At 37.9% G+C, this 18220-nt stretch overlaps 1 protein-coding gene across 1 annotated transcript in view; it reads left to right on the top strand.

The window, feature by feature from the left end:
- The first annotated feature begins 2245 nt into the window (after window positions 1–2245).
- The window catches only part of SLC15A5 (solute carrier family 15 member 5), a 181788-nt gene continuing 165813 nt past the window's right edge, over window positions 2246–18220 (top strand). Inside the window, exons 1-2 of the mRNA XM_053719733.1 lie at window positions 2246–2550; window positions 3334–3503. Coding sequence (XP_053575708.1) covers window positions 2246–2550; window positions 3334–3503 — 475 coding nt within the window. The remainder of the gene's footprint in view (window positions 2551–3333; window positions 3504–18220) is intronic.

Below are 18220 nucleotides of genomic sequence, written 5' to 3'. Positions count from 1 at the left end.
ATAAATGTAAAAAGCTTTGTGCCATATAATAAGCATTAGATGAGATAACCTGAAGTCATTTGTTTGTAAACCTACATCAAACTCTTATAGACTGAAGGCGGATCCTGTCCCGGAGAAGCAACTGTGAGATAGAACACAGCTCGTAGGCTAGAATCATATTACACTATTATTGTTTCTGTTACACCTTGCACATGTACATGTCTTGCCCCAAGAGTTTACAATCTAGAGACCATGACCCCTGTTTATTTGCCCCCTCTTATGCCAACCTGTTTATGGGTTGGTGGGAGCTGTCCCACATCTATGGATGTAGTGAATCAATTAAAAAAAAAGTCATCTATTACAGGAGGTTCATAGATGACCTGATAGTTATTTGGCAAGGAAATAAAAAAGAAGCAGTCACTTTTGTTGAGTTGAATCACAATGATGTTGGGATTCAGTTCACCTTTGAATTTGGTGTTGATTGTATTAATTATCTGGATGTATATTTATGAGGAACCACAGAGAATAAAATTGTTTCTGAAGTATATTGGAAGCCTATATGTGGGAATACACTGCTCCACACTAAAAGCAACCATCCTAAAAGAGTATTTAAATCAGTCTTGAATGGACAATTCATAAGGTTACGTAGGAATTGCTCAAATGACACTCTATATGAGAAACATGTAAATGATTTGGAAGAGCGTTTCTATAACCGAGGGTAAAAAAGGAAGGATGTAGTTGCCTCTAAGATCAAGATTGCAAATAGAGACAGGGAGGATTTCCTTAAGAAGGGAAAATCTGAAAAAAAGAAATTTGAAGGGGTTATAACCCAATACAGCAGTGATTATCACCAAGTGTGCCATATCATCCGAAAACATTTTAATATCTTGAAAGCGGATGATGGTCTAATTGATGTAGTCAGCAAAGGCTGCAGGTATGCCTTCAAGAAGGGCTTATCAATTGGGAATACAGTGGCACCAACACAGCTGAGGTCCCCAAGCATTGGTGGTTCCTCTTGGTTGCAACACGGGGAATGTTTAGGTGTCGTCATTTAGGATATATTGCATGTAACCATCTACAGGTAGGACAGGGGTTTAAAAGTACATCTACTGGGAAAACCTATGATCATCTCTCATGTCTCAACTGTCGAGCCATATATGCTGTCTATTTACTTACCTGTAGCCAATGTGAAATTCAATATGTGGGGCTCACGAGCAGGGAGATGAGAGAGAGATATATACAGTATAAGGCAGGGCACGCTCACAACACCCCTGGTGCAACATTTCCGAGAGGTGCATGCAAATAGTACTGAAACATTACGTTGGACAATTATTGAGACAGTAAAGTGTCCAGCTAGAGGAGGTGACAGGGATAGGTTGCTTAGAAAGAGAGAGGTCTTCTGGATACACAAATTAAAGACAAGGATACCAAATAGCTTTAATTCAAGCTATGACCTGATAAATTACTGGGAATAACAAAAGTATTTTACATTGATTTCCTAGAATGTGTGTCGTGAGGACCTCCCTCTTTGTGCAATGCGTCTGTTTGTGTGTTTGTTTGTCTGCAAAAGGTTTACATATTGTTGCAGTAAGCAGGTACTCCTGTACATATGGAGAGATAACTAGGATCCGGATTGCTGGTATATTTACTTATATTCTTTAATGCTATTATGCATTCTAATTAGAAATAGGATATTTGAAAATGATATACATATCACTCTAAATAAAGCAGGATTTAAAGGTTAATTATCATTTTCCTCAAGATTGTACAGACTATACATAAGTAGTTTTAGACATGTTGTTGATATCTAGGTGTTTTTAAACTTTGGTTACTTAGAGCCTTTAAGATTTAACCCTTTAGGATATAGTGTGTGTGGAATTTAATACCTAAAGTTAAGTATTAATTTTAGGGGAATTTGTATTCAATCATGTAACATGCACTGAAAATTGCTGTCTGGAAATTGAGAATTTGTCAACCAACATATGTACCTAAAAAAAACAGGTTAAATGAAGGTGTAAAGTGTACACACCGGATGGAGAGGTGGAGTTCGAGGACTCACTCCTCTAATTTTGGATTTTAACCAATGAGAAGGTAGTAACCTCTTGTAAAAGGCTGTCTTTGGCACAATACTGCAGCTACGATTACGGCGACACAAGCCGAAACGTGTCAGCAGCAGTACTGAGGAGTGAGCTCCTCCTCTCTCCATTTCCACTGACAAGGTGGTAATTTGTTCGGATCCATTGAACATTTTAACTTTTTGTTAAAAATGAAGGACTTGTTTTTACCCTACCTTGTGATGGTGCTCCTTTTCTTCTTGCTGTGGATCACCCTGTTTATTCTGCCCACAGGAAGTGCCACTTTGCCCGTAGTCGCTTTCCCATTTGAAGATTTTTACGTAGACTCTAATCACATCGCTCACACACTGGGCAGGAGGGAACAAACCCTCATCTTCTACCTTGGATTAGTAATTGCTGCTCTGGGAAGCGGAGGTATTCGTGCCATTGTGTGCCCGCTGGCAGCATACAGCCTGCAGGATAGGCAACAAAAGGATCTGATGTCATTTTTCAACTGGTGAGTATATCAGAAGTAGATATAAAGGTGCTAGGTCACCTCCAGACTTCAGGGATCATAGTAAGGGACATATACAGTATCAGGTTACTACACAGGCTGAATGTGACATTCTGAGATCCTCAGTACCAGAGTCATACAACTGCCGTTTTATATATTCATCTCCTGTAAAGTTTTATATAAATGTTAAATTATGTCCAAAAACATCAGTTTACCGCAGCAACATAGGAACAATTGTGCTTTTACCATATTAATGCTTCTGATGTTTGCTGGTAGAAAATAATGGTGTCTTATTTATGTTATTCAGACAAACCATAACTGAAGTACTTACTCACTGCATTATTATGTATTTATAGCTACTATAGGTGTCCCACTTATGTTGGGAAACAACAATGGATTTTGTACTCTTAGTTGGAGGATGATAATATGTCACCAATTGTCCCTCCTCATTTCTGGTGCTCACCTCATTGCTAGTGGTGAGGGGAACTCACAGACCACATAGCTCATACACAACTTACAATAACTTGTGACCCCTCATTTACAAGAGCATGGTGTCTGCCTGTGTCCTCTGGTGTGGGGAAATCACCTTAAAAATCTGTAAAATTGGAGTTTTCACCATTAGAAAGTGGGTAGATTCTTCTCTATCATTCCCTCCTATATTACTAACAAGCAGGGTTCTGAGACATTTCTTAAGCATAAGAACCAGATTTTACAGATTTTAAATAATCTTGTTATATTTTTATTGGCATGATGGTTAATAACAGAAATTGTATTTGTTTCCTTTAGGTTTAACTGGCTGGTTAACCTTAACTCTTTAGTTGTGTTTGTGGGAATCTCGTACATCCAGCAGTCAGTTGCTAAAAACCTGGGCTTTCTTATTCCTTTTATGTCGGTCGTGATGAGTTTAATAACCATCCACATGGTGAGAAATGACCTCATATTCCAGCCCCGGAAAGGTAAGGTCCTTACAGTTATCAGAGCCACTTCATTGCAATAAAATGTATTTTGTTATAGAAATGTTAATGGTTATGAAAGATCAGCTTTGTAAATGTCATTAACTCTTTGCTGTCAACTTACAGTGAAATCCCCCATTAGCTAATGTAAGTATGCCCAGATGCACATGATGTAGCAGAGTTAGGTGAAGAGGGGCAGTGAGAGATGGAGAAAGAGCAGCAAGAAATGTTGGGTAATAAAGGGCAGTTTCTTCTTTTTTGGATTTACTGTGGGATGTGGATCATCTGTAACTATGATAACAATAATGCATACATTATAGCAACAACAAACCACCTGACCAGAGACATAGTCAGTTATCTCAAAGATTAGAGTTCAACAGATTAAAGTTTCATATCAGAGCATCTAATTCTCAGTCATTTCTCTTATATGTCATATCTTATTTCTCCTGTGGTCCAATTATAGAGCTGTCTCTGCTCTTAGCCATACACATGACGACAGAATTCTGATTGGTTATCAGATTAACAACATCCAGTGTGTAGTAGTGGCTCTTCAAGCTAGCATCCATGAGGGTCACAAAATAAACATTCCCCAGTCATCACAAGTGATATAAGAGTTGGGTGTCCTTGTACTATGACTAGATCACACATGTTACATACTGTATGTAACTGTGGTATAAGTAACACCACTGATACAAGAGTAGGTTGTCTTTCTACCAACACTAGATCACATCTGGTACATACTGTAACTAACTGTAGTATTAGTAACACAACTTATACAAGAGTAGAGTGTACTTGTACCAAGACTAGATCACATCTGGTACATACTGTAAGTAACTGTAGTATTATTAACACAACAGATACAAGAGTAGGGTGTCCTTGTGCCAAGACTAGATCACATCTGGTACATACTGTAAGTAACTATAGTATAAGTAACACAACTGATACAAAAATAGGGTGTCCTTGTGCCAAGACTAGATCACATCTGTAACATACTGTAAGTAATTGTAGTATAAGTAGCACAACTAATACAAGATTAGGGTGTCCTTGTGCCAAGACATAATCACATCTGCTACATAGTGTAAATACCTGTAGTATTAGTAACGCAACTGATACAAGAGCAGAGTGTCCTTGTGCCAAGACTAGATCACATCTGGTACATTGTGTAAGTAACTGTAGTATAAGTAACACAACTGATACAAGAGTAGGGTGTCATTGCATCAAGACTAGATCACATCTGGTACATACTGTAAGTAACTGTAGTATTAGTAACACAACTGATACAAGAGTAGGGTGTCCTTGTGCCAAGACTAGCTCACATATGGTAGATACTGTAAGTAACTGTAGTATAAGTAACAACTGATACAAGAGTAGGGTGTCCTTGCACCAAGACTAAATCACATCTGGTACATACTGTAAGTAACTGTAGTATTAGTAACACATCTGTGACTGAAAGTAACTGTAGATGAAAGCATTTTTCACAAAAAAATAAATGCTAAAACAAGGGGTCACAATCTAAAGTTAGAAGGTAGCAGATTCAGGAGAAATTTGAGGAAGCATTTTTTTACAGAAAGGGTGGTGGATTCATGGAATAAACTTCCGTTTGAGGTGGTAAACACAAAGGCCTAGATTTGGAGCTTGGCGGTAGCCGTGAAAACCAGCCTTAGAGGCTCCTAACGCTGGTTTTAGGCTACCGCCGGTATTTGGAGTCATTCAAAAAAGGGTCTAACGCTCACTTTTCAGCCGCGACTTTTCCATACCGCAGATCCCCTTACGTCAATTGCGTATCCTATCTTTTCAATGGGATCTTTCTAACTCCGGTATTTAGAGTCGTGGCTGAAGTGAGCGTTAGAAATCTAACGACAAAACTCCAGCCGCAGAAAAAAGTCAGTAGTTAAGAGCTTTCTGGGCTAACGCCGGTTCATAAAGCTCTTAACTACTGTGCTCTAAAGTACACTAACACCCATAAACTACCTATGTACCCCTAAACCGAGGTCCCCCCACATCGCTAACACTCGATTAAATTTTTTTAACCCCTAATCTGCCGACCGCCACCTACGTTATACTTATGTATCCCTAATCTGCTGCCCCTAAAACCGCCGACCCCTATATTATATTTATTAACCCCTAACCTGCCCCCCACAACGTCGCCGCCAGCAACCTACAATAATTAACCCCTAATCTGCCGACCGCAAAGAGCCGCCACCTACATTATAGCTATGTAATCCTAATCTGCTGCCCCTAACACCGCCGACCCCTATATTATATTTATTAACCCCTAATCTGCCCCCCTCAACGTCGCCTCCACCTGCCTACACTTATTAACCCCTAATCTGCCGAGCGGACCGCACCGCTACTATAATAAAGTTATTAACCCCTAATCCGCCTCACTAACCCTATAATAAATAGTATTAACCCCTAATCTGCCCTCCCTAACATCGCAGACACCTAACTTCAATTATCAACCCCTAATCTGCCGACTGAAGCTCACCGCTATTCTAATAAATGTATTAACCCCTAAAGCGAAGTCTAACCATAACACTAACACCCCCCTAAGTTAAATATAAATTTAATCTAACGAAATTAATTAACTCTTATTAAATAAATTATTCCTATTTAAAGCTAAATACTTACCTGTAAAATAAATCCTAATATAGCTACAATATAAATTATAATGATATTATAGCTATTTTAGGATTAATATTTATTTTACAGGTAACTTTGTATTTATTTTAACCAGGTACAATAGCTATTAAATAGTTAATAACTATTTAATAGCTAAAATAGTTAAAATAATTACAAATTTACCTGTAAAATAAATCCTAACCTAAGTTACAATTAAACCTAACACTACACTATCAATAAATAAATTAAATAAACTACCTATAATTATCTACAATTAAACCTAACACTACACTATCAATAAATAAATTAAATACAATTCCTACAAATAAATACAATGAAATAAACTAACTATAGTACAAAAAATAAAAAAGAACTAAGTTACAAAAAATAAAAAAATATTTACAAACATTAGAAATATATATATATATATATATATTGGATCAGCCAATCGGATTGAACTTGATTCTGATTGGCTGATTCTATCAGCCAATCAGAATATTCCTGACTTAATTCCGATTGGCTGATAGAATCCTATCAGCCAATCGGAATTCGAGGGACGCCATCTTGGATGACGTCATTTAAAGGAACCGTCATTCGTCGTTCAGTCGTCGGCCAGGATGGATGTTCCGCATCGGAGGTCTTCAGGATGCTGCCGCTCCGGATGGATGACGATAGAAGATTCCGCTTGGATGAAGACTTTAATCGGATGGAAGACCTCTTCTGCCCCGCTTGGATGAAGACTTCAATCGGATGGAAGACCTCTTCTGCCCCGCATGGATGAAGACTTCTACCGGATGGAGGACCTCTTCTTGCTCCGCTTGGATGAAGAATTTGGCTCGGCTGGGTGAAGACGACTCAAGGTAGGAAGATCTTCAGGGGCTTAGTGTTAGGTTTATTTAAGGGGGGTTTGGGTTAGATTAGGGGTATGTGGGTGGTGGGTTGTAATGTTGGGGGGGGTATTGTATGTTTTTTTTTTACAGGCAAAAGAGCTGAACTTCTTGGGGCATGCCCCACAAAGGGCCCTGTTCAGGGCTGGTAAGGTAAAAGAGCTTTGAACTTTAGTAATTTAGAATAGGGTAGGGCATTTTTTTATTTTGGGGGGCTTTGTTATTTTATTAGGGGGCTTAGAGTAGGTGTAATTTGTTTAAAATTGTAATATATTTCTAATGTTTGTAAATATTTTATTTTTTGTAACGTAGTTCTTTTTATTTTTTGTACTTTAGTTAGTTTATTTCATTGTATTTATTTGTAGATATTGTATTTAATTAATTTATTGATAGTGTAGTGTTAGGTTTAATTGTAACTTAGGTTAGGATTTATTTTACAGGTAAATTTGTAATTATTTTAACTATTTTAGCTATTAAATAGTTATTAACTATTTAATAGCTATTGTACCTGGTTAAAATAAATACAAAGTTACCTGTAAAATAAATATAAATCCTAAAATAGCTATAATATAATTATAATTTATATTGTAGCTATATTAGGATTTATTTTACAGGTAAGTATTTAGCTTTAAATAGGAATAATTTATTTAATAAGAGTTAATTAATTTCGTTAGATTAAAATTATATTTAACTTAGGGGGGTGTAAGTGTTAGGGTTAGACTTAGCTTTAGGGGTTAATACATTTATTAGAATAGCGGTGAGCTCCAGTCGGCAGATTAGGGGTTAATAATTGAAGTTAGGTGTCGGCGATGTTAGGGAGGGCAGATTAGGGGTTAATACTATTTATTATAGGGTTAGTGAGGCAGATTAGGGGTTAATAACTTTATAATAATAGCGGTGCGGTCCGGTCGGCAGATTAGGGGTTAATAAGTGTAGGCAGGTGGAGGCGACGTTGTGGGGGGAAGATTAGGGGTTAATAAATATAATATAGGGGTCGGCGGTGTTAGGGGCAGCAGATTAGGGGTACATAGGGATAATGTAAGTAGCGGCGGTTTACGGAGCGGCAGATTAGGGGTTAAAAATAATATACAGGGGTCAGTGATAGCGGGGGCGGCAGAATAGGGGTTATTAAGTGTATGGTTAGGGGTGTTTAGACTCGGGGTACATGTTAGAGTGTTAGGTGCAGACGTAGGAAGTGTTTCCCCATAGGAAACAATGGGGCTGCGTTAGGAGCTGAACGCAGCTTTTTTGCAGGTGTTAGGTTTTTTTTCAGCTCAAACAGCCCCATTGTTTCCTATGGGGGAATCATGCACAAGCACGTTTTTGAGGCTGGCCGCGTCCGTAAGCAACTCTGGTATCGAGAGTTGAAGTTGCGTTAAATATGCTCTACGCTCCTTTTTTGGAGCCTAACGCAGCCATTCTGTGGACTCTCAATACCAGAGTTATTTTAAAGGTGCGGACAGAAAAAAGCCAGCGTTAGGTACGCGGGTCGTTACCGACAAAACTCTAAATCTAGCCGAAAGACTGTAAAGGATTTTAAAAATGTCTGGGACATGCATAAGGCTATCCTAAGGAAAAAGTAACATGTAATACGGGTAGACTTGATGGGCCTTTTTGGTTCTTATCTGCCGTGAAATTCTATGTTTCTATAAGTAACACAACTGATACAAGAGTAGAGTGTCCTTGTACCAAGACTAGATCACATCTGGTACATACTGTAAGTAACCGTAGTATAAGTAACACAACTGATACAAGAGTAGGGTGTCCATGTACCAAGACTAGATCACATCTGGTACATACTGTAAGTAACTGTAGTATAAGTAACACAACTGATACAAGAGTAGGGTGTCCTTGTACCAAGACTAGATCACATCTGGTACATACTGTAAGTAACTGTACTATAAGTAACAACTGATACAAGAGTAGAGTGTCCTTGTACCAAGACTAGATCACATTTGGTACATATGATAAGTAACTGTAGTATAAGTAACACAACTGATACAAGAGTAGGGTGTCCTTGTGCCAAGACTATATCACATCTGGTACATACTGTAAGTAACTGTAGTATAAGTGAAAAAAACTGATACAAGAGTAAGGTGTCCATGTACCAAGACTAGAACACATCTGGTACATACTGTAAGTAACTGTACTATAAGTAACAACTGATACAAGAGTAGAGTGTCCTTGTACCAAGACTAGATCACATCTGGTACATACTGTAAGTAACTGTACTATAAGTAACAACTGATACAAGAGTAGGGTGTCCTTGTGCCAAGACTATATCACATCTGGTACATACTGTAAGTAACTGTAGTATAAGTAAAAAAACTGATACAAGAGTAAGGTGTCCATGTACCAAGACTAGAACACATCTGGTACATACTGTAAGTAACTGTAGTATAAGTAACAAAACTGATACAAGAGTAAGGTGTCCATGTACCAAGACTAGATCACATCTGGTATATACTGTAAGTAACTGTAGTATAAGTAATACAACTGATAAAAGAGTAAGATGTCCTTGTACCAAGACTAGATCACATCTGGTACATACTGTAAGTAACTGTACTATAAGTAACAACTGATACAAGAGTAGGGTGTCCTTGTACCAAGACTAGATCACATCTGGTATGTACTGTAAGTAACAACTGATACAAGAGTAGGGTGTCCTTGTACCAAGACTAGAACACATCAGGTACATACTGTAAGTAACTGTAGTATTAGTAACACAACTGATACAAGAGTAGGGTGTCCTTGAACCAAGACTAGATCACATCTGGTATGTACTGTATGTAACTGTAGTATTAGTAACACAACTAATACAAGAGTAGAGTGTCTGTGTACCAAGACTAGATCACATCTGGTACATACTGTAAGTAACAACTGATACAAGAGTAGGGTGTCCTTGTACCAAGACTAGAACACATCTGGTACATATTGTAAGTAATTGTAGTATTAGTAACACAACTGATACAAGAGTAGGGTGTCCTTGCACCAAGACTAGATCACATCTGGTACATACTGTAAGTAACTATAGTATTAGTAAAACATCTGATACTGTAAGTAACTGTAGTATAAGTAACACAACTGATGCAAGAGTAGATTGTCCTTGTACCAAGACTAGATCACATCTGGTACATACTGTAAGTAACTGTAGTATAAGTAACACAACTGATACAAGAGTAGAGTGTCCTTGTGCCAAGACTAGATCACATCTGGAACATACTGTAAGAAACTGTAGTATAAGTAAAACAACTGATACAAGAGTAGGGTGTCCTTGTACCAAGACTAGATCACATCTGGTACATACTGTAAGTAACTGTAGTATAAGTAATACAACTGATAAAAGAGTAAGATGTCCTTGTACCAAGACTAGATCACATCTGGTACATACTGTAAGTAACTGTACTATAAGTAACAACTGATACAAGAGTAGGGTGTCCTTGTACCAAGACTAGATCACATCTGGTATGTACTGTAAGTAACAACTGATACAAGAGTAGGGTGTCCTTGTACCAAGACTAGAACACATCAGGTACATACTGTAAGTAACTGTAGTATTAGTAACACAACTGATACAAGAGTAGGGTGTCCTTGAACCAAGACTAGATCACATCTGGTATGTACTGTATGTAACTGTAGTATTAGTAACACAACTAATACAAGAGTAGAGTGTCTGTGTACCAAGACTAGATCACATCTGGTACATACTGTAAGTAACAACTGATACAAGAGTAGGGTGTCCTTGTACCAAGACTAGAACACATCTGGTACATATTGTAAGTAATTGTAGTATTAGTAACACAACTGATACAAGAGTAGGGTGTCCTTGCACCAAGACTAGATCACATCTGGTACATACTGTAAGTAACTATAGTATTAGTAAAACATCTGATACTGTAAGTAACTGTAGTATAAGTAACACAACTGATGCAAGAGTAAAGTGTCCATGCACCAAGACTAGATCACATCTGGTATGTACTATATGTAACTGTAGAATTAGTAACACAACTAATACAAGAGTAGAGTGTCTGTGTACCAAGACTAGATCACATCTGGTACATACTGTAAGTAACAACTGATACAAGAGTAGGGTGTCCTTGTACCAAGACTAGAACACATCTGGTACATATTGTAAGTAACTGTAGTATTAGTAACACAACTGATACAAGAGTAGGGTGTCCTTGCACCAAGACTAGATCACATCTGGTACATACTGTAAGTAACTATAGTATTAGTAAAACATCTGATACTGTAAGTAACTGTAGTATAAGTAACCCAACTGATGCAACAGTAGATTGTCCTTGTACCAAGACTAGATCACATCTGGTACATACTGTAAGTAACTGTAGTATAAGTAACACAACTGATACAAGAGTAGAGTGTCCTTGTGCCAAGACTAGATCACATCTGGAACATACTGTAAGAAACTGTAGTATAAGTAAAACAACTGATACAAGAGTAGGGTGTCCTTGTACCAAGACTAGATCACATCTGGTACATACTGTAAGTAACTGTAGTATACGTAACACAACTGATACAAGAGTATGGTGTTCTTGCACCAATACTACATCACATCTGGTACATACTGTAAGTAACTGTAGTATAAGTAACAACTGATACAAGAGTAGGGTGTCCTTGTACCAAGATGAGACCACATCTGGTACATACTGTAAGTAACCGTAGTATAAGTAACACAACTGATACAAGAGAAGGGTGTCCTTGTGCCAAGACTAAATATCATCTGGGACACACTGTAAGTAACTGTAGCATAAGTAACACAACTGATACACGAGTAGGGTGTCCTTGTGCCAAGACTAGATATCATCTGGGACACACTGTAAGTAACTGTGGTATAAGTAACACAACTGATACAAGAGTAGAGTGTCCTTGTACTAAGACTAGATCACATCTCATACATACTGTAAGTAACTGTACTATAAGTAACACAACTGATACAATATTAGGGTGTCCTTGTGCCAAGACTAGATCACATCTGGTACATACTGCAAGTAACTGTAGAAAAAGTATCACAACTGATACAAGAGTAGGGTGTCCTTGTGCCAAGACTAGATCACATCTGGGAGACACTGTAAGTAACTGTGGTATAAGTAACACAACTGATACAAGAGTAGGGTGTCCTTGTACTAAGACTAGATCACATCTGGTATATACTGTAAGTAACTGTAGTATATTTAACACCTAATACAAGAGTAGGATGTCCTTGCACCAAGACTAGATAACATCTAGTACATACTGCAAATAACTGTAGAAAAAGTATCACAACTGATACAAGAGTAGGGTGTCCTTGTGCCAAGACTAGATCACATCTGGGACACACTGTACGTAACTGTGGTATAAGTAACACAACTGATAAAAGAGTAGGGTGTGCTTGTACTAAGACTAGATCGCATCTCGTACATACTGTAAGTAACTGTAGTATAAGTAACACAACTGATACAAGAGTAAGGTGTCCTTTTGCCAAGACTAGATCACATCTGGTACATACTGTAAGTAACTGTGGTATTAGTAACGCAACTGATAAAAGAGTAGGGTGTCCTTGTACCAAGACTAGATCACATCTGGTACATACTGTAAGTAATTGTAGTATTAGTAACACAACTGATACAAGAGTGGGGTAGGAGAAATAATATATCAATGAAGATATTTCAGCACTCTAGCTTGGTACTGCAAGTCACCCAAGGGCCACTGCCTAGGCCCAAAGACACATATGAAAAGTAGCAAGAGGGTGACAGCAAATTCCAATATAAATTTATTAAATAAGGCAAAAAATAGGGCAACGTTTCGGGATCTTATCCCTTAGTCATGCCTAAGGGATAAGATCCCGAAACGTTGCCCTATTTTTTGTCTTATTTTATAAATTTATATTGGAATTTGCTGTCACCCTCTTGCTACTTTTCACAAGAGTGGGGTAACCTTGTACTTAGACAAGGTAAAATCTCCTACATACTGTAAGTAACTGTAGTATAAGTAACACAACTGATACAAGAGTAAGGTGTCCTTTTGCCAAGACTAGATCACATCTGGGACACACTGTAAGTAACTGTAGTATTAGTAACACAACTGATACAAGAGTAGGGTGTCCCTGTACCAAGAGGAGATCAAATCTGGTACATACTGTAAGTAACTGTAGTATAAGTAACACAACTAATACAAGAGTAGGGTGTCCTTGTACCAAGACTAGATCACATCTGGGACACACTGTAAGTAACTGTAGTATTAGTAACACAACTGATACAAGAGTAGGGTGTCCCTGTACCAAGAGGAGATCAAATCTGGTACATACTGTAAGTAACTGTAGTATAAGTAACACAACTAATACAAGAGTAAGGTGTCCTTGTACCAAGACTAGATCACATCTGGTACATACTGTAAGTAACTGTACAAGAGTAGAGTTTCCTTGTTCCAAGACTAGATCACATTTGGGACACACTGTAAATAACTGTGGTATAAGCAACACAACTGATACAAGAGTAGGGTGTCCTTGTACAAAGACTAGATCACATCTGGTACATACTGTAAATAATTGTAGTATTAGTAACACAATTGATACAAGAGTGGGGTACCCTTGTACCAAGGCTAGGTCAAATCTCCTACATACTGTAAGTAACTGTAGTATAAGTAACACAACTGATTCAACAGTAAGGTGTCCTTTTGCCAAGACGAGATCACATCTGGTACACACTGTAAGTAACTGTAGTATAAGTAACACAACTTATACAAGAGTAGGGTGTCCTTGTACCAAGACTAGATCACATTTGGTACATTTGGTAAGTAACTGTAGTATTAGTAACACAACTGATACAAGAGTAGGGTGTCCTTGTACAAAGACGAGATCACATCTGGTACATACTGTAAGTAACTGTAGTATAAGTAACACAACTGATACACGAGTAGGGTGTCCTTGTGCCAAGACTAGATCACATGTGGTACATACTGTAAGTAACTGTAGTATTAGTAACACAAATGATACAAGAGTAAGGTGTCCTTGTGCCAAGACTAGATATCACCTTGGACACACTGTAAGTAACTGTGGTATAAGTAACACAACTGATACAAGAGTAGAGTGTCCTTTTACTAAGACTAGATCACATCTCATACATACTGTAAGTAACTGTACTATAAGTTACACAACTGATACAAAATTAGGGTGTACTTGTGCCAAAACTAGATCACATCTGGTACATACTGTAAGTAACTGTAGAAAAAGTATCACAACTGATACAAGAGTAGGGTGTCCTTGTGCCAAGATTAGATCACATCTGGGAGACACTGTAAGTATCTGTGGTATGAGTAACACAACTGATACAAGAGTAGGCAAGAGTAGGGTGTCCTTGTACTAAGACTAGATCACATCTGGTATATACTGTAAGTAACTGTGGTATAAGTAACACAACTGATACAAGAGTATGGTGTCCTTGTACCAAGACTAGATCACATCTGGTACCTATGGTAAGTAACTGTGGTATAAGTAACACAACTGATACAAGAGTATGGTGTCCTTGTACCAAGACTAGATCACATCTGGCACATACTGTAAGTAATTGTAGTATTAGTAACACAACCGATACAAGAGGGGGGTACCCTTGTACCAAGACTATGTCAAATCTCCTACATACTGTAAGTAACTGTAGTATAAGTAACCCATCTGATACAAGAGTAAGGTGTCCTTTTGCCAAGACTAGATCACATCTGAGACACACTGTAAGTAACTGTAGTATAAGTAACAAAATTGATACAAGAGTAGGGTGTCCTTTTACAAAGACTAGATCACATCTGGTACATACTGCAAGTAACTGTAGAAAAAGTAACGCAACTTATACAATAGCAGGGTGTCCTTGTACCAAGACAAGATCACATCTGGTACATACTGTAAGTAACTGTGGTATAAGTAGCACAACTAATACAAGAGAAGGGTGTACTTGTGCCAAGACTAGATCACATCTGGTACATACTGTAAGTAACTGTAGTAAAAGTAACACAACTGATACAAGATTAGGGTGTTCTTGTGTCAAGACTAGATCACATGTGGTACATACTGTAAGTAACTGTAGTATAAGTAACACAACTGATACATGAATAGGGTGTCCTTGTACCAAGACTAGATCACATCTGGTACATACTGTAAGTAACTTTAGTATTAGTAACCCAAATGATACAAGAGTAAGGTGTCCTTGTGCCATGACTAGATATCATCTGGGACACACTGTAAGTAACCGTGGTATAAGTAACACAACTGATACAAGAATAGAGTATCCTTGTACTAAGACTAGATTGCATCTCATACATACTGTAAGTTACTGTATTATACGTAACACAACTGATACAAGATTAGGGTGTCCTTGTGCCAAGACTAGATCACATCTGGTACATACTGTAAGTAACTGTAGTATAAGTAACACAACTGATACAAGATTAGGGTGTCCTTGTGTCAAGACTAGATCACATGTGATACATACTGTAAGTAACTGTAGCATAAGTAACACAACTGATACAAGAGTAAGGTTTCCTTGTGCCAAGACTAGATATCATCTGGGACACACTGTAAGTAACTGTGGTATAAGCAGCACAACTGATACAAGAGTAGAGTGTCCTTGTACTAAGACTAGATCACATCTCATACATACTGTAAGTAACTGTACTATAAGTAACACAACTGATACAAGATTAGGGTGTCCTTGTGCCAAAACTAGATCACATCTCATATATACTGTAAGTAACTGTACTATAAGTATCACAACTGATACAAGAGTAGGGTGTCCTTGTGCCAAGACTAGATCACATCTGGGAGACACTGTAAGTAACTGTGGTATAAGTAACACAACTGATACAAGAGTAGGGTGTCCTTGTACTAAGACTAGATCACATCTAGTATATACTGTTAGTAACTGTAGTATACTTAACACACCTAATATAAGAGTAGGATGTCCTTGCACCAAGACTAGATAACATCTGGTACATACTGCAAGTAACTGTAGAAAAAGTATCACAACTGATACAAGAGTAGGGTGTCCTTGTGCCAAGACTAGATCACATCTGGGACACACTGTAAGTAACTGTGGTATAAGTAACACAACTGATACAAGAGTAGGGTGTCCTTGTACTAAGACTAGATTGCATCTCGTACATACTGTAAGTAACTGTAGTATACTTAACACACCTAATACAAGAATAGGATGTCCTTACACCAAGACTAGATCACATCTGGTACATGCTGCAAGTAACTGTAGAAAAAGTATCACAACTGATACAAGAATAGTGTGTCCTTGTGCCAAGACTAGATCACATCTGGGAGACACTGTAAGTAACTGTGGTATAAGAAACACAACTGATACAAGAATAGTGTGTCCTTGTGCCAAGACTAGATCACATCTGGGAGACACTGTAAGTATCTGTGGTATAAGAAACACAACTGATACAAGAGTAGGGTGTCCTTGTACTAAGACTAGATCACATCTGGTACATACTGTAAATAATTGTAGTATTTTTAACACAACTGATACAAGAGTGGGGTACCCTTGTACCAAGACTAGGTCAAATCTCCTACATACTGTAAGTAACTGTAGTATAAGTAACACAACTGATTCAAGAGTAAGGTGTCCTTTTGCCAAGACTAGATCACATCTGGGACACACTGTAAGTAACTGTAGTATTAGTAACACAACTGATACAAGAGTAGGGTGTCCCTGTACCAAGACGAGATCACATCTGGTACACACTGTAAATAACTGTAGTATAAGTAACACAACTGATACAAGAGTAGGGTGTCCTTGTACCAAGACTAGATCACATTTGGTACATATGATAAGTAACTGTAGTATAAGTAACACAACTGATACAAGAGTAGGTTGTCCTTGTACGAAGACAAGATCACATATGGTACATACTGTAAGTAACTGTAGTATAAGTAACACAACTGATACAAGAGTAGAGTGTCCTTGTTCCAAGACTAGATCACATCTGGTACATACTGTAAGTAACTGTAGTATAAGTAACACAACATATACAAGAGCAGGGTGTCCTTGTACCAAGACAAGATCACATCTGGTACATACTGTAAGTAACTGTGGCATAAGTAGCACAACTAATACAAGAGAAGGGTGGTCTTGTGCCAAGACTAGATCACATCTGGTACATATTGTAAGTAACTGTAGTATAAGTAACACAACTGATACAAGATTATGGTGTTCTTGTGTCAAGACTAGATCATATGTGGTACATACTGTAAGTAACTGTAGTATAAGTAACACAACTGATACATGAATAGGGTGTCCTTGTGCCAAGACTAGATCACATCTGGTAGATACTGCAAGTAACTGTCGAAAAAGTATCACAACTGATACAAGAGTAGGGTGTCCTTGTGCTAAGACTAGATCACATCTGGTACATACTGCAAGTAACTGTAGAAAAAGTATCACAACTGATACAAGAGTAGGGTGTCCTTGTGCCAAGACTAGATAACATCTGGTACATACTGCAAGTAACTGTAGAAAAAGTATCACAACTGATACAAGAGTAGGGTGTCCTTGTGCCAAGACTAGATCACATCTGGGACACACTGTAAGTAACTGTGGTATAAGTTACACAACTGATACAAGAGTAGGGTGTCCTTGTGCCAAGACTAGATCACATCTGGGACACACTGTAAGTAACTGTGGTATAAGTAACACAACTGATACAAGAGTAGGGTGTCCTTGTACTAAGACTAGATCGCATCTCGTACATACTGTAAGTAACTGTACTATAAGTAACACAACTGATACAAGAGTAGAGTGTCCTTATGCCAAGACTAGATCACATCTGGTACATACTGTAAGTAACTGTGGTCTTAGTAACACAACTGATACAAGAGTAGGGTGTCCTTGTACCAAGACTAGATCGAATCTGGTACATACTGTAAGTAACTGTAGTATAAGTAACAACTGATACAAGAGTAGAGTGTCCTTGTGCCAAGACTAGATCACATCTGGTATATACTGTAAGTAACTGTGGTATAAGTAACACAACTGATACAAGAGTAGGGTGTCTTAGTACTGACTAGATCACATCTGGTATAAACTGTATGTAACTAGTATACTTAACGCACCTAATACAAGAGTAAGATGTCCTTGCACCAAGACTATATCACATCTGGTACATACTGCAAATAACTGTAGAAAAAGTATCACAACTGATACACGAGTAAGTAACTGT

Source organism: Bombina bombina, chromosome 6 (genome assembly GCF_027579735.1).
Source record: "Bombina bombina isolate aBomBom1 chromosome 6, aBomBom1.pri, whole genome shotgun sequence".
Lineage (NCBI taxonomy): Eukaryota > Metazoa > Chordata > Amphibia > Anura > Bombinatoridae > Bombina > Bombina bombina.
This window is presented reverse-complemented; position numbering and strand designations above follow the sequence as displayed.